Consider the following 26,438-nt stretch of genomic DNA (forward strand, 5'->3'; position numbering starts at 1 on the left):
TTTATGCCCCTCACCTAGTCACACCCCTGCCCCCTCCCTGGAGCTCTGGGCTCCCAGACTCCTGGCACCTCTGTTTCCCAGCCACCTTGGCACCACGCACCACTCACCTTGCGGTACCCACCATCCCCTGCCCGTCGCACGGCGTGTTGCCCGAAGCCAGCCTCTCAGCACACACACACCAAGAAGACACTGCTCCTCTGGTCCAGATGTTCTGCTCCTGGATGGGATGTACTTCCTGCGCCATCCCAACGCCTTTCCGACTCCCTCCAGGAAAACATCGTTTTGGAGTATTATGGAGCCCACCTAGTTCTTACAGAGCATTCTGTTTGGGGACATTCGATAACTGGGTTCTGTGTACTTGGTCACACTAAGCCTGAAAACCATCCTGGACTCTGGCGCTTTGTGTCAGTCACTCTTCCTGTTGCTATGATAAAATGCCCAACAAAATAGTATAAGGAAGGGAAGGTTTGTGTGGCTCACAGCCTGAAGGTACAGTCACCTTATGACGGGGAACTCATGGTGGAGAGAGTGTGAGCAGCTGGTCCCACGGCATCTGCAGCCAGGAAGCAGAGGGTGGTTAATGTTGGTGATCAGCTTGCTTCCAAGCTCCTTCTTCAGTCCAGGTCCCCAGCCCAGAGGATAGTGCCGTCCATATTTGAGGTGGGTCTTGCCACCTCAGCCTAATGTAGAAACCACTGAGAGGTTTGTGTCCTTGGTGGGTCTTGATCCTGTGAGGTTGACAAGATTAACCAAGTACACTCATCTGTGAGAAGCCTGCTCCAGAGGACAGAGCCCCCTCCCCGAGCAGAGCCGGTCACTCACACTTACAACCCTCCATCCCTCACAGCCTGCAACTGTAGTGGGCACTCTGAGGAGTGTACGTTTGACAGGGAGCTTTTCCGGAGCACGGGTCACGGTGGGCACTGTCGTCACTGCCGTGACCACACAGCCGGGCCACACTGTGAGCACTGTGAGAGGAACTATTACAGATGGGCCCCGAGGACACCATGCCAACCCTGTGACTGCCATCCAGCAGGTGAGTGGCCCCAACTTCACCCTTCCCCAGCTTCTGTCCTCAGCTCCTTCTGCCTCCACTGCCCTATGTCCCTCCTCCCCAGGCTCCCTGAGTCTCCAGTGTGACGACTCAGGCACCTGCACCTGCAAGCCCACGGTGACAGGTTGGAAGTGTGACCGTTGTCGGCCTGGGTTCCACTCCCTCAGCGAGGGCGGCTGCAGGTGAGGATGTGGGGACAAGTGGTCTGTGTTGACTATACTGTGTGTTTGTGCTAAATGAGACGTGGGAGGTACAGAGCCCTGGCTGTCCTCACCTCTATGTCCTCGCCTTACATTTTCTCAATCTGTAACCACCGGACCCCAGCCTTATGAGACATAGAGCTGGGGCCATGGGAAGAAGGAACCCGCCTGGTGGGGGTGGGATTGGGGTGGGGGTGGGGTGGAGTGGGGGAGACCTGGGAGGTTCACTTGCTGTGAGGGGGACAGAGTCCCAGGTTGAACCTGAGCCTGATGAGTGAGGGACACAGAGACACTCCAGGTAGGAAGTACAGCCAAAGCCGAGGCAAGGGTCAGGTGAGGCTCAGGTCTGGAAGAAGAGGACCTGGTGCAGAGGGGGCCTCGGGGAGCTGAGGGCTGCTGTGAGCAGGGAGGCCAGGGCAGGTGCTGCGTCGGAGGCCGCTGGAGGCTTCGGCAGGAGCAGGGTTGGCCCTGGAGAGGGAGGAAGGGACAGCTGATTCCGGACCCCAAGTCTGTGGTGACAGAGACTGAGGAGGAGGAAGGGATGGAGGTTGGTCCTCGTGGCAGAGGGCCAGGTGGAGACTGGGCAGGGAGCCGGGTATTATATACATGTTTGGAGTGCGTGGTACCTAGCCATTAGGAGAGAGATTAGTTCGGGCCCAGCAATCTGCCACACGCTGGATCTTAGAAGAGGGGCCAGACACATTTAATACTGATAGTTCACGGCGGAATTCACAGTGGCCAATACTGCAAATTCATAATCACTTTGGGAGTGTGGTCTTACAGATCGTAGACTGGCCTCAAAATCGCTACAGCCAGGAATGACCTCCTGCCAGAGTTAGTTCTGTGTGGTGCTGGGGTGTGAACTCAGGGCTTCATGCATGATAGACAAGTACTCTGCTGTCCCCAAGCAGCACTTTTAAGTAGACTTGTCAAGGCTTAGCTGGTAAAGTACTCACTGGGCGCAAACGTGAGGATGTGAGTTCAGATCCCCTGCCCCCATGTGAAACCCACAAAAGCTGGGTGCACCATCTGTAAGCCAGTGCTGGAGGCTGGGGGGCAGGCAAGGACAAGTGGGTCGCAGGAGGTTGCTGGCCAACCAGTCTTGCCAAATTGGTGAGCTCCAGGTTCAGTGAGAGACCCTGTCTCAAAAAATAAGGTGGAATGCAAGAAACCTAATTTCAACCTATGACCTCCCTACGTACATGCACACACTCCGGTGCACACATGTACACACACAGGAAAGAAAAATAAAATGAATGAACTTAGTTCTAGTGAATAATAACAGTGTCCCCATGCATTTGAAAGGCAGAGAAGCTTGTTGGGTGACATGGTGGTGCAGAAATGCCCACTAAAGTCAGGGCCGGGACTCAGTGGTGGAGTAAGTGCCTGCCAAGTATGTGGAGGGCTCTGGATTCTATCCCCAGCACAACAAAGACACACAAAAAATGCTGGACCTGACCCTGGCTGCCTCCCAGGTCTTGGGCTTGGGACCTTTGCACATGCTGTTCCCCTCCCCCGGAACATGTTCCTTTTCCCAGCACTGCCTCCTCAGCCTGTGTCACACACTACTACCCATGCTTTGATCCCCAGCTGGGGCATTGCCCCCTCGAGAAGCCCCCTGCCCCCCCCACTCCCTCCCATTCTCCAAGGCTGGGCCAGAGCCACCTCCCTGGGGCTGCCTCACCACTGTCCATATCCTTCACGATCCTGGGATCCCGTCTTACCAGATGATGTGTGGGTGGATGGATGAGTGAGTAAGTGGATGGGTGCGTGGAAAGATAAGTTGGGTGGATGAATGGAGGTAAGTAGACGGTGGACAGAAGGAGGGTTGGATGGATGAAGGTGGGTGGATAGATGCATGAGAGAATGGGTGGGTGGGAAGCTAAGGGATAGAAGGATGAATAAACAGACCGGCAGATGGATGGACGGATGGATGGATGGATGGATGGATGGACAGATGCACTAATGGAGGGGCAAGCAGGGGGATGCTATTCAAGAGCATGGGTGATGGATGGGTGGGTGGGTGGATGGATGGATGGATGGATGGACAGACGGATGGATGCACCAGTGTGGGGTGGGTAATGGGCAGGGGCATCAATGCATGGGTAGGTGAGGTACTTCCTGGTAAAGTGGGAACAGTGCCACCAAGCCCAGTCTCTTGGGTAGTCCTATCCCTGACTTCTCTAGAGCAGGGAAGGGCATGAAGAGTTCTGAGGATGGGACAGTCCACTATGGAGTTGCTCAATGGACGTTTTCTCTGTTTCTTCGGCAGACCCTGTGCCTGCAATGATGCTGGCAGCTTGGGCACCTGTGACCCCCACAGTGGGAACTGTCCCTGCAAAAAGAATGTTGAAGGCAGCCTATGTGACAGGTGGGTGTGCTCATCTACAAAGTGGCCTTGGGGGTCTCTGGTGAGGCACCCACGCTGTGTAGTAAGGGGAACGGCAGGGCAGGGTCCTCGGAGACCTGGGCAAGCCTGTCACCCTATGTTCTTTCTGAAACCCCAGGGACCTGCTACCAGGAAGATAGCCAAGGCCCCATGGGCACTGCTTATATTCTGATCCAAGAACACTGAGGGTTTGTTAGCTGAGGAAATGTATTATTGCTTCAAGATCAGAATCCTGGAAAGAAAACTGAACAGATAGGAAGAGCATGCCTAATCCAGGCAGCAAATACCTGGTTATCACATTTCAGCTCTTCTGCCTCACACCCATGGTAGATGTCACTGGTGGAGAGCTGTCCCAGCCCTCCCATCTCACAGCAGTGGCAGACATCACTAATGGAAAGCTGTCACAGCCCTCCTATCTCATACCAGTGGCAGACATTATTAATGGAACACAACAATCTTAACCTCAGATCCTTCTCAATGCCTTGCTCCAAGGAGCTCTACCAACTGATCTAAGACAAGAATCATCCCTGTCCCATGTGAAAGGGATACAGGAGCCAGTCCACAGGAAATCTCAAAGCTGGAACTATTTGAATAACAAAATTCATGAAGACATGATTACATTATAACCCTAAGAGTGGGGCAGAGATCTGTAAAGCCAGTACATGATTGGATAAATGAACAGATGACAGTGGAGCAAATCTTCTTTCAGAATTCCAAATGCTGGAGGAGGGTGGGGTGGGAACCAGGCTAGAAGCGGCCGGCAGCAGCCACTGCAGACAGCAGCGGTGAACTGAAGGCATAGACAGTCTTAAGAGTCGGCTCTGGAAATAGTTACTAATAACAACGGCTCTAGAAATAGTTACTAATAACAACTGCTCTGGAAATAGTAACTAATAACAACGGCTCTGGAAATAGTTACTAATAACAATGGCTCTGGAAATAGTTACTAATAACAACGGCTCTGGAAATAGTTACTAATAACAATGGCGGCCTTCAAGCAAGTTCTTCGATACTTTTCCCCCTGGGAGGTTGTTAGTTGTTTTGTGTTTTGTTTTTGAGGCAGGTTCCCACTGTGCAGCCCAGGCTGGCCCCACACTATTGAGATCTGCCTGCCTCTGCCTCCTGAGTGCTGGGGTTCACTCTGTGCTACTCTTGGTCCTCTTTTTTTTTTTTTGAGACTGTGTGTCAGGAGGCCAGGCTAACCTTGAACTTGCTATGTAGCTGAAAATGACCAGGAGGACCCTGGTCCTCCCCGCCCTCACCTCCTGAGTGCTGGGGTTACTGGTATCCACCACCACGCGGGGCCAGTGCCCCACTTCTAACGAGTAAATTGCAGTAACTGTTTAGACAAATCTTGTGGGCGGCACAGTAGCCAGGAGATGATGTTACTTAGGAGGCTGAGACAGGAGGATTGTGAAGAGGACAAGGCCAGGCCAGGGTATAAGACCCTATCTCAAGGCTGGAGAGATGGCTTAGAGGTTAAGAGCACTGGCTGCTCTTCCAGAGGTCCTGAGTTCAACTCCCAGCAACCACATGGTGGCTCACAACCACCTGTAATGAGATCTGGTGCCCTCTTCTGGCCTGCAGTCATACATGCTGTATACATAATAAGTAAATAAATCTTTTTTTTTTTTTTTTTTTAAAAAGACCCTATTTCAAAAAACGAGGGGCTGGAAGGATGGCTCAGCAGTTTCGAGCACTTGCTTCTTTTCCAGAGGACCCACATGGTGGCTCACAACCATCTGAAACTCCACTGCCAGAGGATTTAACACCTTCTTCTGGACATGCACATAGTACCCAGATATACATGCAAGCAAAACATTCATACATATGAAACATTTTTAAATTAAAATTTCCTTTAAGAACAAACAAACTGCCGGGCAGTGGTGGCGCACACCTTTAATCCCAGCACTCGGGAGGCAGAGGCAGGAAGATCTCTGTGAGTTCAAGGCCAGTCTAGTCCACATAGCGGCTTTCAGGCCAAGCAGGACTACACAGTGAGACCCTGTCTCAGACAAACACACATGCAGGCAAACACCCCACGGAAACCAAAGTGTCACTGGAGAGGAGGACATGTTTACAGCCAGAGGCACCAAGGTTAAATGCAGTGTCAGATCCTGGAGCAGGGGACATGTTAGCCAGGAGAGGAGAAACCCTACTGCAGCCTGGAGTGTGTTAATGTCAGGCGAGGCTGATCTTTTTTCCCGAGGCTGTATATCAGCAGCAGAGACTGAACCAGCAGGCACAGGACCGTCTGTCCTGCCTTTCTAATTCCTGTGATTCTAAAATAATAATAATAATAATAATAATAATAATAATAATAATACAAATTAAAATGTTTTCTTAAACTTCCCCAGGATTCTGAACGGTCTAGCCGGGTGGACCCCAGTCCTGTCCCGTCCTGGCTCAGACATGTGACCCTGCCTGACTCTCTTGCAGATGCCGCCCCGGGACATTTAACCTGCAGCCCCACAACCCCGCAGGCTGCAGCAGCTGCTTCTGTTACGGCCACTCCAAGGTGTGTGCCCCCGCTGCCGGATTCCAGGCACACCACATCCTCTCAGACTTCCGCCATGGTGAGCAGTGCACAGAAGCTGCTTCTAGGGCGTGGTTCCTTGCCCTGGCTGGGGATCTCATTTTAGAAGCTAGGATGGGGACAGCTCGTCCACCAAGGTCCCTTTGGAGAGATGCCCTAGGCCACACAGCCTGGTGGGCAGAGTGTGGAAGAGACAACACCTGCCTGCTACCCCTGGGCTCCTTCCCCAGCCTCCACTCTTCCTGCCTCCAGCACTTAATCCTCAGGGTGCTGGGTATGTCCGCAGGCACCCTGAGTCCTGTGGACAGCCTCCATCCACCCCCAGGAAAGTTAGTCTCTCTTAGCATATCTGAGTGCCAGCTTGGAGTCTGGGCCTCCACACATTAAGCACCTGCTGTATGCCAGGCATGGCTGAGCTCTGCATTCCAGGGAATCTCAGCATCTGTAGACAGATATTCTCATTCCCACTTTACAGACTAGAGCCGGGCCTGTCTGAAATTGATTCTGGCAGCCATGACTGTGTCTTTGGACCAAGAGGGGTGGAACTCCAAGCTCTGCAATCCATCAGAGCCGGTGTGGTGTGCGCAACCATACATACATACTCCTTGGAACACTCCCCCACACCTGAGAGTCTATATCTGGCCTCTGGTCCTTCGGCATCCAGACACAGTGGCAGTACGCCCTCTGCTGGACACCACACAGAAAGCAGGACAGCACGTGACAGCGGCTGGTCAGAACAGGCTCTGGCCAGGGCTTGTCTTCTGAGTCCTAAGATAACATGGAGAGGGCTAGTGAAGTTGCTCGGTTGGCAGAGTTCTTGCCGAGCATGCACAAAGCTCTGCCAGGATGTGGAATCATTGTCCTTACCTCGGGCCAGGCCTAGTCTTCAGAGAGTGATTTTCCCCCGCCGTTCCTCTCTGAGACAGGGTCATGTAACCCAGCCTGGCCTCAAACTCCCTCCCACTTCAGAGCCCTCTGGACTTGTCCCTGGAGGCCAGCCTTCAGGCTCTCACAGTTGGGGTGAACAGTCTGTCTTTGATGTGTAGGAGCTGGTGGCTGGCAGGCCAGAAGCATGGGCGCATCAGAGCGTCCTCTGCAGCAGAATCAGAGTGGGATCCTCCTGGGCCTGCACGGAGGGGAGGGACTCTCAGCACCAGGTAGGTGACAGCCCTACAGATCACAGCACCCAGGTCCCTGCCAGCTGCTAATCAGACAGTACCACAGAGGGAATGAGTGCTAAAAGACAGGTTAATTCAGCTCAGTTCCTGCACATCCTGCGGTAGCCTTCCTGTCGACAGAGTCCTGAGGTAGCACAAGGCATCTCATTCCCATTCCTGTGAAGTCCCCACTCAGATTCAACCACGGGGGCCATTCCACCTCATCCTAGTCGCCTCCCAGAGACCCCTTCCTGACTCTGCAGTCTGACTAAACTTCCACTTCTAAATGAGAGGGATTCAGTTGGAGCACAGGTTTAGGGGTACCCGCCACAACAGGTGCCGACAAGTGGCCACAGATCCGGTGGCTGAGAACACACACATGCATCCTCTCGGTGTTTTGGAAGTCCGAAGCATGGAGTGGGTGTCACAGGGCTGCGTTCCTTCAGGCCACTCCAGAGCAGAGACCTCGTGTCCCCTGCAGCACTTACCCCCTCCCCACCCCCAGAGCCGCTGTCTTTCACAACTGACCTCCCCTCTCTGGAGATCCCCTTGGCCCTTGCTGGATAATCCAATAGCCCTCCCCTATCCCACGGCCAGTGCACTAATACCCCCAACTCCATCTGCAGCCTTAATCCTTTTTGCCTGGCCAAATCCCCCCTGTGCTGACCCATCTCTCAGGGTTTAGGGTTGGGGTCACCTTGGGTTTGATTCTTCAATCAAACCACAGCATATGTGAAATCACCAAAATACTTCGTGTGTGTGTGTGTGTGTGTGTGTGTGTGTGTGTGTGTGATGCATGTCTGCACGTGAGTGGACACAACTGTGTGTATGGGTGCAAGCACATGTGAAGGCCAAAAGTTGATGTGAGGAATCATCCTGATCCCTCTTCTGCCTTGTTCCTTGAGGCAGGGTGTCTCAATCAATCCCAGAGCTCGCTGATATGACTAGCCTCACGCCAGCCGGCTTTGCTCTAGAGATCTCCTATCACACTTTCTGAGGCTGGGATTACAGTGGGCCGCCATGCTCATGCGGCATTTACGTGGTTCTGGGAATCCACACTCTGGTCCTCTCACTTTTGTGTCAAGCCCTCTCCGGAGCCCTGGCCTTGCATTTTCCACCCACCCTGCGCAGGCACACATTGTTTGGATGGCTACTTGTTGCCGTTGATAGAGATGCTAGGATCAAGCTAAGCCTGTGGCTCTATCGAAGCCTTTCCTCTTACCTTCAGAGAAGTTCCTGGGAGACCAGAGGCTCAGCTATGGACAGCCGGTCATACTGACCCTCCGAGTTCCACCCGGGGGCTCCCCACCTGCTGTGCACCTGAGACTGGAGGGGGCAGGCTTGGCTCTGGCTCTGAGGCCCTCCAGTCCACCCAGTCCTCAGGACACCAGGCAGCCAGGACAGGTTCAGCTCTGGTTCCTGTAAGTGGCCTCCGTGTCCTGAGAGATGGGAGTGGGATGGGCAGGCAGGGTGGTCTCTGAGGCCGAGGCACACTGGGAGGCTCCTGAGGACCCCAGGTTCTCCGCTCCATCTGTCCCTACGTCAGGCTGTCCCACTGACTCCCTGTCCCTTCCAGCCTGCAGGAGACCTCTGAGGAGACCGAGTCCACACTGCCTGCCTTCCACTTCCAGCGGCTGCTCGCCAATCTGACTGCTCTGAGCATCTGGACCAGGGGCCAAGGCCTGGGCCATTCTGGTCAGTATGATGACAATACCCTTATGAACTCGGGTCCTGGCCTTGCGTTACTTGTGGAGTTCTCACGGCACTGACTCTGAGATTGAGAAATCAGGACACTTACACAAGGCAGCAGAAGTGTGTCTGAGGACAGAGGCAGGGGCTGGACTGTGGGGAACAGGGAGTCCTGGGGAAGGACAACTCTAGGAGCAGGTATATGGTCCTTGACAGAATCCAGCACCACCCCATCCCTCCAGAGCGTCTTTTTGTGTCACTGTCCCCCCTGCTGGGCAAGAATGGCATTGCATCTCAGTCACACCATAGGCTGATAAGGATACTAAGCTCACCCAACTGCTTTTAAGACAGAGTCTCACTGGTCTTGAACTCTTGATCTTTCTAACTCTGACCCCCAAATGCTGGGATTGCAGGTGTCTCCCTCTGTAGCCCTGTCTGGTCTGGAACTTGCTATGTAAATCAGGCTAGCTTTGAAACTTAAAAAGGATTAAACTCATGTACCACCATGCCTAGCAAATTTTAAAAACTCAATGATATTTATTTGCTTGTATATATGTATATTTATGGGCACACACTCATGTGTGTGCCACACGTGTGGAGGTCGGAGGACAACTTGTGGGATCCTGAGAATTTGACTTGTGCCCCATCCACCAGGATTAAAATCAAGATCCTGCAAAGCTAAGTGCACATTCTAGCACTGAGCTGCCCCACCGGGCCTTATCTATCTCTTGGTCTGAAAATCATGTTTCCTTTGCTCTTGACTGTTGTTTTTAAAATGATACTTAAGGGCTGGAGAGATGGCTCAGAGGTTAAGAGCACTGACTGCTCTTCGAGAGGTCCTGAGTTCAATTCCCAGCAACCACATGGTGGCTCACAACCATCTGTAATGAGATCTGGTGCCCTCTTCTGGCCTTCAGTCATATATGCTGTATATGTAATAAATAAATCTTTAAAAAAAAATGATACTTAAAAGCTGGTGTAGTAGCTCATGCTTGTAATCCCAGCAGTTAAGAGGATAAGGCAGGAGGATGGCAGTCTGAAGACTGCACAGGCTGCACAGCAAGGCTGGGTCTCAAAAAACAAACAAACAAAAATAACAGTTGAGGCTGCCTTTGTAAGCCCGGACCTACCTCACAGGTGCTCAGGAAGTGTTAGGTGGACATGCACGTAGGTCTCCCCTTCTCTCCTCCCTCTGCAGGTCAAGTGTTCCTGTGTGAAGTCCGGCTCACGTCGGCCCGGCCCCAGACAGGGCTTGCCCCACCAGCCTCTTGGGTGGAGACTTGCTTGTGTCCCCAGGGATACGCAGGCCAGTTCTGTGAATTCTGTGCTCAGGGATACAAAAGAGAGCTACCTCGTGGGGGTCCCTACACCAACTGCATCCCCTGCACCTGCAACCAGCATGGCACTTGTGATCCCAACACAGGTGAGTTCCCAGAATCCCATCCCAAGGCTACCTCAGCCATACAGGCACAGGGAGACTGGCCTCACAGGTGTCTCTTGGGGACCACAGACGGTGACAGCAGGAAGACATTCAGAGGGCCATGCCGGTGACAGCAGCCCATGGTTGTCAACCCAGAGCCACAGTTCTACACCCTCACTGCTTCATGGCGGTGGCCTTGGGAAAGTCACTCCCTGAACGCCCCATCTGTACAGTCTGGACGGTGATAGTGTGCACACAGCCCAGGCCGTGGAGACAAGGCCACATGAAGGTCAGGGAATTGTCCAGACTTCTCACAAAACAGCCCTCTCTGCACCAAAGCTCAGGGGTAGTTGACCAGGTGAGCTGGGGGGTCTTTTCCTGGGAGAGGCAGATACGGGATGTAATAAACTAGGGCCATCCCCTTCCTCCCTGGTGATGGCCCTCCATCTTTGACTCCTGCAGACATCAGAGTGGTATGTTCTCCATTACTGTCCCATTCTCCAAGACAGGGACCTGAGGTGCAGGGACCTCATGACCAGTAGATGGCAGAGCCATACCTCTTACCAGTCTGGGGTGGGGGTGTCATTCAGTAGAGCTATTTCCCACACCTGTAGAGGAGCAGAAACCTCACTAGGGTCACATTACCAGGAGGTGCTAGGGGACAGACACAGGCTTCTCCACCTCTGTACCACAGGCCTTTCGCCTTGCTGTCTCTATGGAACAAATGGGGTCTTTGTCACTCCTGATCCACAGAGCATCATCTCCCCAACCTGCGGCTGAAGACATCACCAGTTGAGCCTAGATGAGGCCTCATAATCCTTTCCCACATAATGTTCCCTGCAGACATCACCAATTGAGCCTAGATAAGGCCTCATAATCCTTTCCCATATAATGCTCCCTTCAGACATCACCAATTGCGCCTAGATGAGGCCTCACAATCCTTTCCCACATAATTGTCCCTGCAGCTCCTATTGAGGGAATAGAATCTTCTCATGAGATGGAACTAATTTTTCACTCCCACGGAGCTGGACTTTGCTACAACTTTCCACTCTATATAAGCAAGGCTTCATTTGTAAATGGATGGGGCAGCTGGCAGAAGAAGAAAGCCTGAGGGTGTGGTACTGAGGCAGGGGCCCTCCCCTCATCTACTTTTTCAGGGAATGAAATTCCCTTCCTTTCTCCTTGCAACCCTGGCTGGACACTGCTGATTGCCTCCTGTACAGGGTGATCTTGACTTTCTTTCTATCCCTGTGGTGAGCTGTCCCCTCTAAGTATCCCAGGCTCTGAGCAGACACCAAGGGCTGCTGGACTGGAGAAGGGAGTCTGTGATGTCTTCAGGTACCAGCAGGCAGAACAGAGTTGCCATACTGATAGCCTGTGTGTACTTGGAGTCCCTGCACAGAGTGAGCCCCCGAAATGCTGGAAGCCTGGGCCGGGGCCTCCTTTAGGTGGGTCCCTCAAGATGCAGAGGACACAGGAGCAGGGAAGGGGGCCAGAGTTACTGTGCCTTCCCTCGGTCTGAGATACTAATAGTGAACCAGTACCCAAGCTTCCTCCCAGGCTCTGGCACTCCATCCTAGATCCCTGCTGTTGGTGTGGCCTTCCCAGCCTCTAAGATAGGGAGTTGAGGAGCAGGGTGGCCACATGGCCAATAGGTGGCAGAGCTGCACCTCCTACCCTCCAAGGAGCGGGTTAGATGGTTTTCCCAGCTCACTCAGGCCTTCAGTGGTGGACATGAACCTAGGCAGTCTGTCTCACCTGGGCACGTCATCCCCAGACCCCGCTGCCTCCACCTCAGGTTCTCACTGGTCTACCAGGATGTGCCCTGTGGGCTCCTCCACCAAAATACTCACTGTCTAAGGTAGTGATTCTCAACCTGTGGGTCACGACCCCTATGGCAAACCTCTATCTCAAAAAAAATTGCATTATGATTCATAATCATAGCAAAATTACAGTTATGAAGCAGTAACAAAAATAATCTTATGGTTGGGGGTCACCCCAACATGAGGAACTGTATTAAAGAGCTGCAGCGTCAGGAAGGTTGAGAGCCACTGGTCTAGGGAGTTCTAGGCTGAGGTGGTGAACAGGTGTGTGTCTTGCTCCTTAGGGATCTGCCTGTGTGGCCACCACACCGAGGGGCCGTCCTGTGAGCGCTGTATGCCAGGTTTCTACGGCAATGCCTTCTCAGGCCATGCTGGTGACTGCCAGCCCTGTCCATGCCCTGGCCAGTCAGCCTGCACAACCATCCCAGAGAGTGGAGAGGTGGTGTGCACACACTGTCCCCCTGGTCAGAGAGGTGAGTGGCCTCTGCTCTATTCCACAGAAAGACCAAACCTGATGCCCCGATCCTGCCCTGGCTCTAGAGGAGGAGTCTGGGTTTGGGGATGATGGGTGGAAAAGAGCCGGGCCCTAGGTGTGGCAAGTATGACTTCTGGAGACAGAGTCTCCTTGTCAAGGCCCCAGTATGCTCAGAGTTATTACAGACCTACCTGGGCCTGGTCACATATAACTGAACCTTGAAAGGCCCATGTATGGGCCCTTAGAACTCAACTCATGGCTTGGGATGAAGCCAGGGGACCCAGGATCCTCACTGCAAAGATGGAAAGCCTTGAGGCAAATTTGTCATGTCTCAGAGGAAGGCTCGGTTTGTAGAGCACTTACTGAATGAGCTGGATGGCCGAGACTGAGACTCAGAACCCGCGTAGAGGAAGGCAAAGCGCAGTAGCAGCACATGTCTACACTCAGCAGTGGGGAGGCAGAGACAGTCCAACAGAAACAGTGGGGGGCGGGTTAAGTCAGAGACCCTGTCTCCAAAAATAAGGTAGAAATTGATTGAGATAACCCCCAACATTGACCTCTGGCCTTCATGCACATACATGTAGGTATCCACCCCCTCACACACACACAAGCAGGTACATGTACACACACACACACACACACACACACACACACACACACACTCACAGGCATGTATACACACATACAGAGGCACATATACACACATATGCATGCACACGTGTGCACATACACATACACACAGGCACATGTTCACACACACATACATGCAGGCACATGTACACACACACATACACACACACAGGCATGTATACACACATACACATACAGAGGCACACACACACATATGCATGCACACGTGTACACACACACATACACACAGGCACATGTTCACACACACATACATGCAGGCACATTACACACACACACACACACACAGAGGCATGTACACACACATACACATACAGGGGTACATATACACACATATGCATGCACACGTGTACACACACACATACACGCAGGCACATGTTCACACACACACACACACATACACACACACACTCACACACGACTTTTCAGCTTTCAGTCTTTAGGAATGTCTGTGAGGTAACATAAGGGACACGGAACCTTCCCACCCCCAGGCTCCATGCTCTTTACCCCTGCTCATGAGGCAGGTCTCCTGCTACCCTCAGAGGGGCATTTAACAGCGTTTGAGATGTCTGCATGCATGCCCCACAAAGTCACCCACTTAAAGTGGACAATTAAATGGCTATTGGTATATTACATCATTAATTTTTTATCATAATAAAACCTACATCATAAAACTGTCCTCCTCGGCCATCGTTTTAAGTTATGTGATTCATTGGCCTGAGGGGCCCTGGCATCGTAGGCCGTTCCTTGCCACCGTGCACTGGTGAGCGCCGTGCCCACTGAACTGCTGTTTAATGCCCTCTGTCCCCCACCCCCGCTCCACGGTTTGACTGTGTCTCTGAATTTGACTCTTTGGGGTCTTGTCTAAGTGGAAGCCTGTGCTGTCCTGTGCCACTTAGCATCTGGCTTCCTGTGGGATTAGTGCCTGCACCGAACGGTCTTGTGGAGTGTCCTGCTCCCCGGGGCTCCTTCCGAAAGCACTTTCTTGTCCTCCGGTAGCTCCGGGGTTGGGTGGATGGGCTCTACCAGGGAACACAGGGCCTGATGTGTGGGGGCATCCCACAGTTGGACTCTGTACCCCACTGATGTCACACTTCCCTCCATCTCTAACCTTTCCATCTCCTGAGCCCCACTTTGGTTCCCTGTGCCTTCAGATGTGAGCAAAGACTGCCAGCGAGGGCGAACAGTGAGAGACGCTTGGCGCTGGGTGGGACATTCCTGAGGGAGGACATCAGGGAGGCAGTTGCTGCTGCCAGAGGGAACCACTTCGCGAGGGTCCGGAGTGGCTTACAGATCAGGGACTTCTGCCAGCCTCCTTACCCACATCAGCTCCCGGGGCCTTGGGAGAAAGTTCCATGCAGCTTGTCTGGTCATCTGGCTTGTGCCTGACCAAAATCCTGGTGATGCTGAGGAAGACACTGGTGAAGGTGGGAAGGATGAAGGTGGACACGTGGGCACCTGCTACTGCTGAGCACTCAACATTGAGTGCTCTCACAAACAGCCCTGTCGAGGCCAGTGCTTTAGGGCATCCCCCGAGCCGTCCTCACTACAGAGGCAAGGAGCACCATGGGCTGAGTCAGGGAGGCACTGCAGCTTGCTCAGGGCCACATTACCAGGGGGCCATGCTCTAGGGCCTGGCTGCAGGCCAGCTTGAGCCACAGACCCTGCTCAGCTTCCCAGGAGCCAGAGGAACGAAAGCTTTACCACGCCCTCGTGAGCCAGAGCGCCGACCCTGCCCCTTCCACACACAGGACGGCGCTGTGAGAGCTGTGAAGACGGCTTTTTTGGGGATCCTCTAGGACTCTCTGGAGCCCCCCAACCCTGCCGCCGGTGCCAGTGCAGCGGGAACGTGGATCCCAATGCTGTCGGCAACTGTGACCCCCAGACCGGCCACTGCTTGCGCTGCCTGTACAATACCACAGGGACCCACTGCGAACGCTGTCAGGATGGCTTCTATGGGAGCGCCTCGGCCGCCAGGCCTGAGGACAAGTGTGCTCGTGAGTACCCAGTTCCCAGACCTGTGGGCTAAGGCATGGGAGCCACTGTCCTCAGCCCTCGTTCAGGACCCAGACAGGATGGCTGAGAGGGCTACCACACCAGCTGGCCCCTCTGTTAGGCTGGGCAGCCTTAGGTAGGTCTCTTGCCTTCTCTGTTCTCTAAAAAGCATTAGGATGTGTTCTTCCCTGAGGCCCCTTCAGTCCTGACATCTCATGAGCTCCGATTCCACAGTTCCACCCTGCGTTGATAACTCAGCACCTTTCTCATATTGGCCCTTAGCAAATAAGGCTGACAGAGGGATGGAGAAGCCATGACTCTTCCTCATGTGACCCCCTCTGCCTGCCTGGGTTGCACTCCACCTCACGCATGTCAGAGGGCCACAGCCTGCATCTGCCTGAATTGGGCTCCCGGAAGTCCTGCATCAGAGCAATGCAGCTTTCACCCCACGCAAGGTCCTCAGAGCCTTTCTCACGTGGTACCATCCACACCTGTGTGCAGCCCCCTCCAGGAGACCCCACTCTGGCATCAGGAAGGATGCTATACTACGGTTCCTGGGAGAGCTCCAGATGCAGCTGCCAGGCTCTGCCTGTGGTCAGCGACCACATCTCTGGCCCTCTCTCTAGCCTGCAGGCTTGAGGCAGACTTGGGGACAGGCGGGCTACATCCCCACTCTTCTGAGCTGGCTCCCCAAGGACATAGCGAATGGGCTGAGACCTGAGCTTGTCCCTCAAGCCTTTTCCAGGAGGGTCTCTGGAACCTGGCCTGTGTGACACTCATCTCTGGGGCTCCCTTGGCTCCTCGGCTTCTGCCTGTACCCCTAAAGTTTAAGCAAATGGTTCCAACACCCTTTCCTGAAACCCAGCTTGCAGCTGTGACCTGAGGGGCTCAGTCAGTGAGAAGATGCCCTGCAACTCAGTGACCGGCCAGTGTGCCTGCCTACCTCACGTCACTGGAAGAGACTGCAGCCACTGCAGGCCTGGATTCTATGATCTCCAGTCTGGGAGGGGCTGCCAGAGGTAGGGGTGGGCTGTGAATGCCCTGGGTGTCTTGCCTGGGGAAGGAGGGGACCATGGAGCCTCAGGGACTGGCTTGGTCTAAAATGTGTCATCCCAGGCCCATTTCCATGTCCACTGTGCCCTCTACCAAAGTCACAAATCTCGGCCTCTTGGTATCAGATTCCTGGTTCGTCTAGCCCTGGAGGGAGGCCAAGAACAGCCCAGGGGCTGGGCAGGTGGGCAGGCGGCTGGTTTGGTCTGATTCCCATCTCAGTGATACCCATCGCTGGTGACTTTTTGACCACAGCAGCACCTGAGACAGTGTCTTGGCCTCAAAGGAAGACTCTGGGTAAAGGCTGAAGGAAGTGAATGATCTTCCTTGTGTGGCTCCTCGGGGCCTTTATAAGTGTGGATTTCACAGTGACTTACCAGATCTGTGCCAATGGCTTTTTTTTTTTTTTTCAATGTCCTATGTGGCTTGTGCTCCCCGGTTCACAGGCATCAGAGGCTGGGTTAAGGGGTGGCCTCATCAACCCCCACGCTTACTTCTTGTTACAGCTGCAAATGCCACCCGCTTGGCTCCTTGGAACACAAGTGTCACCCCAAGACTGGGCAGTGCCCCTGCCGACCTGGTGTCACAGGCCAGTTCTGTGACAGATGCCAGCTGGGTTTCTTTGGCTTCTCCATCAAGGGCTGCCGAGGTGAGCAAGCTGGGCCCTGGTGGGCTGTGGGAGGGAGGGCCTGAGGTCTCTTGCTGGAGACAACCCACAAGAAGCAGGTGTGGTGGGGGAGATGATAGGCAGATGCTGGCTGGTTGCCTAAGCCTGGCCTTAAGAATGTGGAGCGCACGCGTGTGAAGAACTCGGCGTCCTAATGACACCTCTGATGTGACCACTGAACTTTTGCATGTCTTCAGACATCATGTCACATGTGAGCCACAGTCCTCACGGTACAGCTAGTACTGGCAGTTCTGGGGCCCTGGGGACATCGCAATAAGCCAGGCTCAAGGCTTGGTTGCCAGCTCTAACCTTCTCGTCGGCCCCTAGCATGGAGCCCTGGACATTGGAGGGCACTCGGGGGTTGTGGGATTTCCAGGTGGGGTGTGAAGATGCGGGGGTGGGGTAGGAGATGAGTCTGAGATCATCATCGGGTCCCCAGAGCTGGCTGCTAACCTCAGACTGCAGGTGCTCTCCACTGGGTGCTGCCTCACCTCAGTGCCACGAGAACAGCACGTGTGTGTGCAGGCCTGGCTTCGTGGGTTACAAGTGTGACCGCTGCCAGGACAATTTCTTCCTCGGGGATGGTGACACAGGATGCCAGGAGTGTCCCACCTGCTACGCCCTGGTGAGGGAGGAGGTAAGTCGCTATGCTTAGACTCCCCCACCTTCAGGTTCATCTCACACCTCCAGGGAACACCAGCTCCACGCTGTGGACTGAAGCTGCACGGTCATTCACAGACCTCACAGAACTATATGTTCCCACTGGCCACCTCTCCTGAGTTCACCCAGCCTCCTCACTCCAATCTCCCTGATCCTCCCGTCCTGGATGAGCCAGAGGTGGCTGCCGTCACATCCCTTCCTAGCCTCCCAGGGCCAAAGTCTACTTGTATAGCTTGACGGGCCACCCTTGGAGCAACACAGACAGCATTTCAAACAGGGAGGTGGGTGACACTGAGGTCAGGAGTCGGAGCTGAGAGACCCCAGGCAGAGGGCATCCTCGTAAGCTTCAATGTCCTACTCCAGAATAGCTAGTTCCAACCTTCCAGCCTCTGGGCCCAGTGGGGCTCTGAGAACATATGGTACTGTAGGAGAAAGTGGCATGTCCTGAGCTCTGGCTACAAGCTCATGGAGTAAGCAGGCCAGGCCCATAAGCAAGGCCATTTCCAGTTCTGCGGGACAGCATGCATTTTGTACCACTGGGTAAATCAAGCTGCCACATGGCCTCCCACTGCCTGGAACAGTTTTTTCTTCGAGATGAGTTCACAGTCCATTTGTCATTGAGAAAGGCACAGAAAGTCTAGAGTCTGTCGGAGCACTGGGGGCTTTGGATCTGAGGATGGAGCTAGGGAGGTGGCCCTCTGCTTAGCGTGGTTGGAAGTGAACTGAGTCATGGCAGGTACTCAAGTCGTGGCTGGCTCCTGATACACACAACCATAAATGCAGCCACTGTGCATGTCGGTAAAAGCATGCCAGCAACGCTTCTGCACGCGCTGGCAGCAGGTGCCCACAGCACCTGCATCGTGTCAAGGCCTGGAAACACAGTGAACAGAATAGACAGAAATGTGCCTGGGGGCTGGGAAAATGCATGCCATACAAGCATGAGGACTGAGTCTGATCCTCAGAAACCATGTAAAAGTGGGAGGAAGTCAAAGGCAACCAGATCCCCTTGGCTTGCTGGCCAGCCAGATGAGCCTACTTGATGAGCTCCAGGCCAGCGAAGGATTCTATTAAAAAAGATGCCAGGTGGTGGTACGCACACCTTTAATGCCACTACGTCTGTGAGTTCGAGGCCAGCCTGGTCTACAGAGCAAGTTCCAGAGCAGCCAAGGTTACACAGAGAAACCCTGTCTCAAAAAAGTAAACAAACAAAAACCTGGGCACAGCACATCTTTAATCCCAGCACTCAGGAGGCAGAGGCAGACAGATCTCTGAGTTCAAGGCCAGCCTGGTCTACAAAGCAAGTTCCAGGACAGCTGTTATACAGAGCAGCTCTGTCTCGAAAAACCAAACCAAACAAAATGCAGAAAAACAAACAAACAAAAAATAACAAAGTATCTAAACAGGAACAGCTGGTAAGGTTGACCTCTAATCTCCAACACAGGCACCTCCCCACATAAGCATGTACACATATGTACATACATAAGCACATATATGCACATACACTTACACACACCAGTCTTCATGGGGCTCCTTTTCTCTCCCTCTCTCCCTTCCTCAGTAGGGCAGGGGTGTGGCTGGTGAGGTGTCAGCAGGTGCAAGGCTGTGAAAAGGGAAGAAGTTGGTGAAGTAGAGTAGGTGAGACAGGTCCTCGGGGTTGGCGAGCCCTTAGCACGGAGGCACATGTAGGATTGGAAGGGGAGAACCCGTGGGAAGGGTGGACCAGGCAGAAGCCAAGGGCAGTTCCCAGCACCCAGAGATCCCAGCCTCATACAATTTCCTTCCCAACTGTTCGTAGGCAGCGAAGCTGAAGGCCAGGCTGATGCTGATGGAGGGGTGGGTGCAGGGGTCCGACTGTGGCAGCCCCTGGGGACCACTGGACATTCTGCAGGGAGAAGCCCCTCGGGGGGATGTGTACCAAGGTCATCACCTACTTCAAGGTACAGGGAACGGCAGAGTGGGAGGTGAGGGGCCTGGCAGAGCCTGGGCTGGCTGGGTGCTTTGGGAGCTCTCAGGATAGTCGTGATGCCCACAGGCCTATCCTCCCATGTCCCTAGCCCATCTGTGATGATATTAAGATGGGTCTCTGTCCCCTGCCTCCTGCCCTGCACTGACTATAATAATTCAAGGCACATCCCATCCGGATTCCTTCATTTATTCAACCACACCCTCTGTGCTGCCTGGGGCGCTGTTCCAGGTGCTGAACCGGTGGAGTCCTCTGGGCTTTGGCTCTTGGCCAGTTTACTAGCTGCCATGTCTCCAGCCAGTGTTTGACACATTGCAAAAATGACAGGTAACTAAGAAAAGCAGACCTGTCATTAAGCCAGGTGGAATGTGGCCTTGGGACGCAGGAAACTTCCAGAACGTTGAGACCGGGTTGGTCACTTTGTACAGCTGTGCTTCAGCAGCTGGCCAAAAGTGAGCCATCAAATGAGAGCAGTCAGGTGGCCCCATGGGAGCCTCAGTGAGAGTCACAGCACTGAGTTAGGGGTCCACTGCCAGCCCAGACTCTGGAGTTACTCACTGTGGTTCCAGAGGGCCTGCTTCCAAGTCCCTGTACGTGGCTGATTGGTTGCAAGTCCTGATTTGCCTCCTCTGGGCCTCAACCTTTGCAGCTGTCAGATGGGCAAGTTTCTCCGTCGGTGTGCTGGAGGCAGGGGGCAGAGTGGCACTGGGGTCCAGCTGTGCCCAGGCAGGTGGAGGTCTCAGGTGGAGGCCTGGGTGAGGGGACTTTCGTGTGAAATCTCCATCAGTGATGATCACCGATTTACTGGTTTCCCACAGAGGCCCGGGAAGCCTTCCTGGAGCAGATAGTGGGCCTGCAAGGTGCCATGAAGGCCACGTGGGAGCAGTTTCAGGTGCTGAGAGGGAGTGCCCGCTGTGCCCAGGCTGGAGCTCAGAAGACCTGCCTCCAGCTGACGGAGCTGGGGGAGGCACTGCGGTCCGCAGAGGAGGAGGTCCTGCGTGCAGCCTCGGCTCTTTCGTTTCTGGTACCGTGGTCTCCCCCCAGTCCTGCTTCCCCTGGAGTCTGCGTAGGAGTCTTTGCTCCAGTCCTGTCCTTAACCAATTGCCCATGGTGTGGTGTATGCTTTAAAAGGATGCTTGGTGTCACCTGCAGGCTGGGTCACACTGGGTCTCTTCTACTGACAGAGAAAGGCATTATTTGCAAAAAGCAAATGTATTTCGAGTAGACAGTGAATGCGTAATGGCAGCCAGTGCCACCGGGTTTTCATGTGCAGGAATGCTGCTCGGTGACCGAGTGCTGGTGTCATGGTTAGCTTTGTGTATTTATATAATTATTGACACCACTCTATTCTACCCAGTCAGCTAGCCAGCTGTAACCCTTGACCTTCCAGGATGAGCCTCAGTTTCTTCCTCTGTTCTTTAAGGTGAGTCTTCAGGAAGTATCCAGCCCACCTACCAATTGGAGCCATCTGGCATCAGAGGCCCACGTCCTTGCCAGGAGGTGAGCCCTGAGGCTCCAGGATGAGGGGGACTGTGCCCACATTGTTGGCATGGGGGCCAGGCCTTCTTGGGCAGGTTCCAGAGTCAGGGTTAGCCTCTAGGAGACAGGACCAGATGAGCCCAAGAGCTGCTCAGTGCGGAGTAAATGTTACCAGCATGGGAAGGGGTTGGGGTGGAGTGGGGATGGAGGTGCGGGCATGTTGGGAAAAAGCTTGCTCAGTGGAATGCATCTCAACATCTGGTGGCTTAAAAAGAGAAAAAACCCACAAGTTTATTAAGATGTAATTCACATGGGCCTGGGGAAATGGCTTAGTCAGTAAAATGCTTATGACAGAGGCATGAGGACCTGAGTTCAATCCCCAGAACCTGTGTGAAAAGAGGGGGTTGGGTGGGGGTGGGCATGTCACTGGCTTGTAATCTCAGCACTAAGGATGCAGAGACAGGACAATTCTGGGAGCACCTGGCCAGACAGCCCTGCCTAGGTCCCAGGGAGAGACCTTGTCTCCCCCCACCCCACACCCAGAGACAAGGTTTCTCTGTGTAGCTCTGGCTGTCCTGGAACTCACTCTGTAGACCAGGCTGGCCTCAAACTCAGAGATCCGCCTGCCTCTGCCTCTGGAGTCCTGGGATTAAAGGTGTGCACCACCACTATCCCAGAGACCCTGTCTTAAGAAACGAGGTGAAGCCCAGTGGTGGTGGCCAGCCTGGTCTATAAAGCGAGTTCCAGGACAGCCAGGGCTATGCAGAGAAAGCCTGTCTCGAAAAACAACAACAATAACAAAACTGAGTAAGGTAGAGGGGCTGGGGAGATGGCTCAGCATTTAAGAGCACCAGCTGCTCTTCCAGAGGACCCTGGGATCCATTCTCCGCACTCACATGGTGACTCACAACCATGTAACTCCAGTTACGGGCGGTCTGACGCCCTCTTCTGGCCTCCACGGGCACTGCATGCACATGGTGTACAGACGTACATGGAGGCTAAACACTCGTACACATAAAATAAAAAATAAATAAAATCTTGCCAGGTGTGGTGAAATATGCCTTTACTCCCAGCACTTGAGAGGCAGAGGCAGGCAAATTTCTGAGTTCAAGACCAGTCTGACCTACAAAGTAAGTCCCAGGACAGCCATAAAATAATAATAATAATATTTTAAAATAGGGTGGACAGATCCTGAGGAACCACACCTGAGATTAACCTCTGGCCTACACATATATGCATGCACATGGGGTGGGAAGATAATTCATATACTTTGTAGTTCAGCATCTCATTGTATTCTAAGAGTCACATGACCATAAGACGTAAACTTAGAACATTTTTATCATTCCCCAAATCAACCCTGTATCCAGTTTTCATTGTCCCCCACTTCTCTACAGCCTCTCCAATCGATCCTGGCAAGAAATAATCTGCTTCCTGTCTCTGTAGATTTGGTCGTTAGGACGTTTCACGTAGGTGGAATCACAGAACACAGGGCCCACTGTATTGACTCCTTTTACTTAACATCGAGTTTTCAGGGTTCATTCACAGGATAGCGTAGGTCAGTACTCCATTCCTTCATATGGGTGTATAGCAGTCTAGGGTACAGATATATCACATTCTGCTTACCCAGTCATCCACTAACAAGCACTGGTCGTGGGGGCGGCAGTGGTGATGTGTCTGTGTGTGTGTGCAGGTGCACGCGGAGGCCAGATGACAGATGTCCAGGGTGTCACTTCTTAAGTGACATTCGCAGTTTCACCAACCATGCCAGCAGATCCCAGGGCTCCGACTCTCTCCCTTCCTGAGCTGAGATCCATGTCACTGTACCCAGCGTTTTATGTGGGTGCTGGGGATCGAACCCGGGTCCTTGTGCCTGCACGGCAAGCATTGTGCTGACTGAGCTGTCTCCCCATTTGCACTTAGGTTGTTTGTTTCTGCTTCCTGTAGAAAACAACTTAGGATCCTAAACACATAGAATCCACAGCAATGTTCATCTTTTTAAAATTTTTAGGTTTATTTATTTTACATGTATGAATATTTTGCCTGCAGGTATGTATGTGTACCACATACTTATCCTCTTTTTTTTTTTCTTTCTTTTTTCCGAGACAGGGTTTCTCTGTGTAGCCTTGGCTGTCCTGGAACTCACTCTGTAGACCAGGCTGGCCTCAAACTCAGAGATCCACCTGCCTCTGCCTCCTGAGTGCTGGGATTAAAGTCATGCACCACCATGCCCAGCACATTTTCCTCCTTTTTTTAAAAAAAAAAAAAGATTTATTTGGGGGCTGGAGTGATGGCTCAGTGCTTGAGAGCATGTATTGCTCTTCCACAGGACCTGAGTTCACACCGGATAGCTCACAACCTCCTGTAACTCCAGCTCTAGGGCATCTGACTCCCTCTTCTCCACCTCCGAGGGCTCCTGCACTCACATGCACACAGACACACACGCATGCTTATAACTTAAAAACGAACAAATAACAGACATTAAAAATAAATAATAAATCTACCCATGGGAGCTGGAAGGTGTAGGATCCCATGGAGCTGGAGTCTCAGCAGATGTGAGCTGACCCATGTGGTTGCTGAGAACCTGGGCTGTGTGAGAGCAGAGAGTGCTCTTAGCTGCTGAGCCATCTCTCTAGCCCAGTGCTCCTCTTCAGCTCAAGGGACCAAACTCACTTTAGAGATGAGGAGACAGGTCCAGAGAATCAGTTGACTCACTCATGGACACACAGCTTGGAAGCAATAGAGCCAGGGTAAGCCCAGGCTGGCTTGTCCACTCCCTGCTGTGATGTCCCTATGAGAGACCACGTGGTGAAAGGCCTTGGCCGGGACCACAGGTGTAACTGCTGTGTGACAGGAGCGGAAACAGAGACTGTCCCTGCTAATGCTGCAGCGGCAGGTGGGTGGAAAGGAGTGTCCTGCAGGAGACCCATGAAGCAGGAGTCTGGGCACCGCCACCTCTGTGTGTGCTCCTAGTGACTGTCACACCAATTCATGTAGCCACAGGGACACAGCCACCGTGATCGAAGCTGCTGCACGAAGGGCCCTGCTTGTCTCCACCACCAGCCACGAGCGCCTGTGGGATCTGCTGAGAGGGCGGGAGGCCTTGGCAGCCCAGCGGGAACTGGAGGACAGGTAAGGCCTCCACAGGTGTGTGGAAAACCTTGGGCTCAGCTGCCAGGAGCCCACAGGAACCAGCCAGAGGCCACTGCTCCCAGAACCAGCTCTTCTGAGCTTAAGCCCTTCAGGGTGTCTTGGGGCTGCACTCTTGTAGGAGTGAGGCTGTGACAGCGGGGTGGACAGAAACTGAGTCTCAGGGTAGCTGATCTCTGCCCCCACAACAATCCCTGAGAGCATCCCATCAGGTCATCGGTGCAGGGTGGCATCTTTGCTTTCTTGTCACTGACACCTGGCAGAAGCTTCCTTCCTGGCCTCTGGAGGCCAAGCATCTGGGTATCTCTGCTCAGCCTTGAGCTAGAAAGCATGGCAGAGTTAAGTCAGATGGCCCCCCTCCAAGAGCTGACTGCTATGTAGCGGTCACTCAGCTCGAGAGGTCTCCATTTGTCAGTGGAGAGTAACACACAGTATTAATTATCCTTCTCCTTGCCCTGACAAAATACCCAATACGATTTAAAGGAAGACAGGGTTATTCTGCTCACAGTCCGAGGGAGTTCTTCTGCCGTGGAGAGGGAGACATTGCTACTGGGCTTGGAGTTACAGCCTGTGCCCCAACAAGCCAGGTTCAGCCACCCATCCTTGATAAGCCAATTAAAAGGCCACATTAATAGTGAAAAGCAGGAAGAGCTTTACCAATGTGGCCACACTGGAAAGAGGAACAAAGACATCCAGAGGGGAACTCCTCACTGCTCTGTCAGTCATCTTTGGTCCTGGTGAGAGGTCAATGTTTAAGCAGTCCTGGTCAAGGTGTGGTCCTGTCCATTGGAGGCCCACCATTGTTCCAGCTCCTTTTCCTATCATCTTCTGGGGAAAAAGATCCCCCTCTAGCTGGTTCAGGCTGTCCACTTTCCCCTCTACATGGTTCAGACTGTGGGCTTTACCCTCTGGCTGGTTCAGGTTGTAGGCTTTCCTCTCTGGATGGTTCAGGCTGTCCGCTTTCCTCTCTGGATGGTTCAAGCTGTAGGCTTTCCTTCTTGATGGTTCAGACTGTCCGCTTTCCTCTCTGGATGGTTCAGACTGTCCGCTTTCCCCTCTGGCTGGTTCGGGCTGTAGGCTTTCCCCTCTCCTAGCACTGGACTCCTGAGGGAATTCTTATTCCTGGGGTGCACAGTTTCAGTAATCTGATAACAAAGTGGGGGACATGAGAGGTTCAGAATATCTTCATCTCTGTTGGACCAGTTACAACTTGGCTTCATGCAGGGAAGGCATGGGGGCAGGGACAGGAAGTGGGCTGGTCACGTTGCATCTACAGTCAAGAAGCAGAGAGTGAACAGGAAATGGATCAGGCTATAGAACCTTTCCAAGACCCTCCCTGGAGTGACCTACTTCCTCCAGCAAGGTTCCACCTACTATAGGTTCCTCAAACTTCCCAATGCCACTAACTGGGGACTGTGTTCAAACACAGGAGCTTATGGGGGTCCTTTGGCATCCAAACAGGAACAGATGCCAAAGGGCAGCAGCAAGAGCATAGTCAATCAAGATCACAGCCTAGGCCGCTGTCCTTCCATCCCAGGTAGCTTCCTCTGCAGCTTTCCAAGAAGATCCAAGGGTCTGCAGAACCCTTGGATTCTTGGTTGGTTCTTGGGTGCATAGTAGCCCGGAGCCTGGACAGAGTGGCATGCCCAAACTGGATAAGAGGGTAATGAGTCTGCTGGTTTGAAAGCTTCAGAGATTGGAGAGATGGCTCAGCTGTTAAGAGCACTCACTGCTCTTGCAGAAAGCCCAAGTTCAGTTCCAGCACCCACATCAGGTGGCTTACAACTGCCTGCAACTCCAGCTCCAGGGGATCTGATACTCCTTGCCTCCTTGGACGTCTGCATCCACAGGCAGGCAAACACACACACACACACACACACACACACACACACACACACACGCACACGCACACGCACACGCACACGCACGCACGCACGCACGCACGCACACACACACCCTGAAAATTGCAGATCAGAGCCATTTTTCCAGGCCACTGGCCAGGTCCTGACCTGCACAGGAGGTGGAAGAGGCTTTGCAGGTTAACAGCTCCAGCCAGCAGCTTTAATAGAGATGGAGAAGGGTGTCC

General features: G+C 53.3%; 1 protein-coding gene across 1 annotated transcript in view; it reads left to right on the forward strand.

Annotated features, from left to right (window-relative positions):
* The window catches only part of Lamc3 (laminin subunit gamma 3), a 58,049-nt gene that overhangs the window by 17,239 nt on the left and 14,372 nt on the right, over window positions 1-26,438 (forward strand). The window contains exons 5-21 of the mRNA XM_059260038.1: window positions 848-1,036; window positions 1,119-1,236; window positions 3,527-3,625; window positions 6,083-6,219; window positions 7,226-7,336; window positions 8,565-8,757; window positions 8,913-9,031; window positions 10,224-10,448; window positions 12,553-12,741; window positions 15,143-15,388; window positions 16,252-16,405; window positions 16,943-17,085; window positions 17,562-17,740; window positions 19,559-19,700; window positions 20,545-20,750; window positions 21,150-21,226; window positions 24,200-24,334. Of these exons, the coding sequence (XP_059116021.1) occupies window positions 848-1,036; window positions 1,119-1,236; window positions 3,527-3,625; window positions 6,083-6,219; window positions 7,226-7,336; window positions 8,565-8,757; window positions 8,913-9,031; window positions 10,224-10,448; window positions 12,553-12,741; window positions 15,143-15,388; window positions 16,252-16,405; window positions 16,943-17,085; window positions 17,562-17,740; window positions 19,559-19,700; window positions 20,545-20,750; window positions 21,150-21,226; window positions 24,200-24,334 (2,662 nt within the window). The remainder of the gene's footprint in view (window positions 1-847; window positions 1,037-1,118; window positions 1,237-3,526; window positions 3,626-6,082; window positions 6,220-7,225; window positions 7,337-8,564; window positions 8,758-8,912; window positions 9,032-10,223; window positions 10,449-12,552; window positions 12,742-15,142; window positions 15,389-16,251; window positions 16,406-16,942; window positions 17,086-17,561; window positions 17,741-19,558; window positions 19,701-20,544; window positions 20,751-21,149; window positions 21,227-24,199; window positions 24,335-26,438) is intronic.

Source organism: Peromyscus eremicus, chromosome 4 (genome assembly GCF_949786415.1).
Source record: "Peromyscus eremicus chromosome 4, PerEre_H2_v1, whole genome shotgun sequence".
In the NCBI taxonomy this organism is placed as follows: Eukaryota; Metazoa; Chordata; class Mammalia; order Rodentia; family Cricetidae; genus Peromyscus; species Peromyscus eremicus.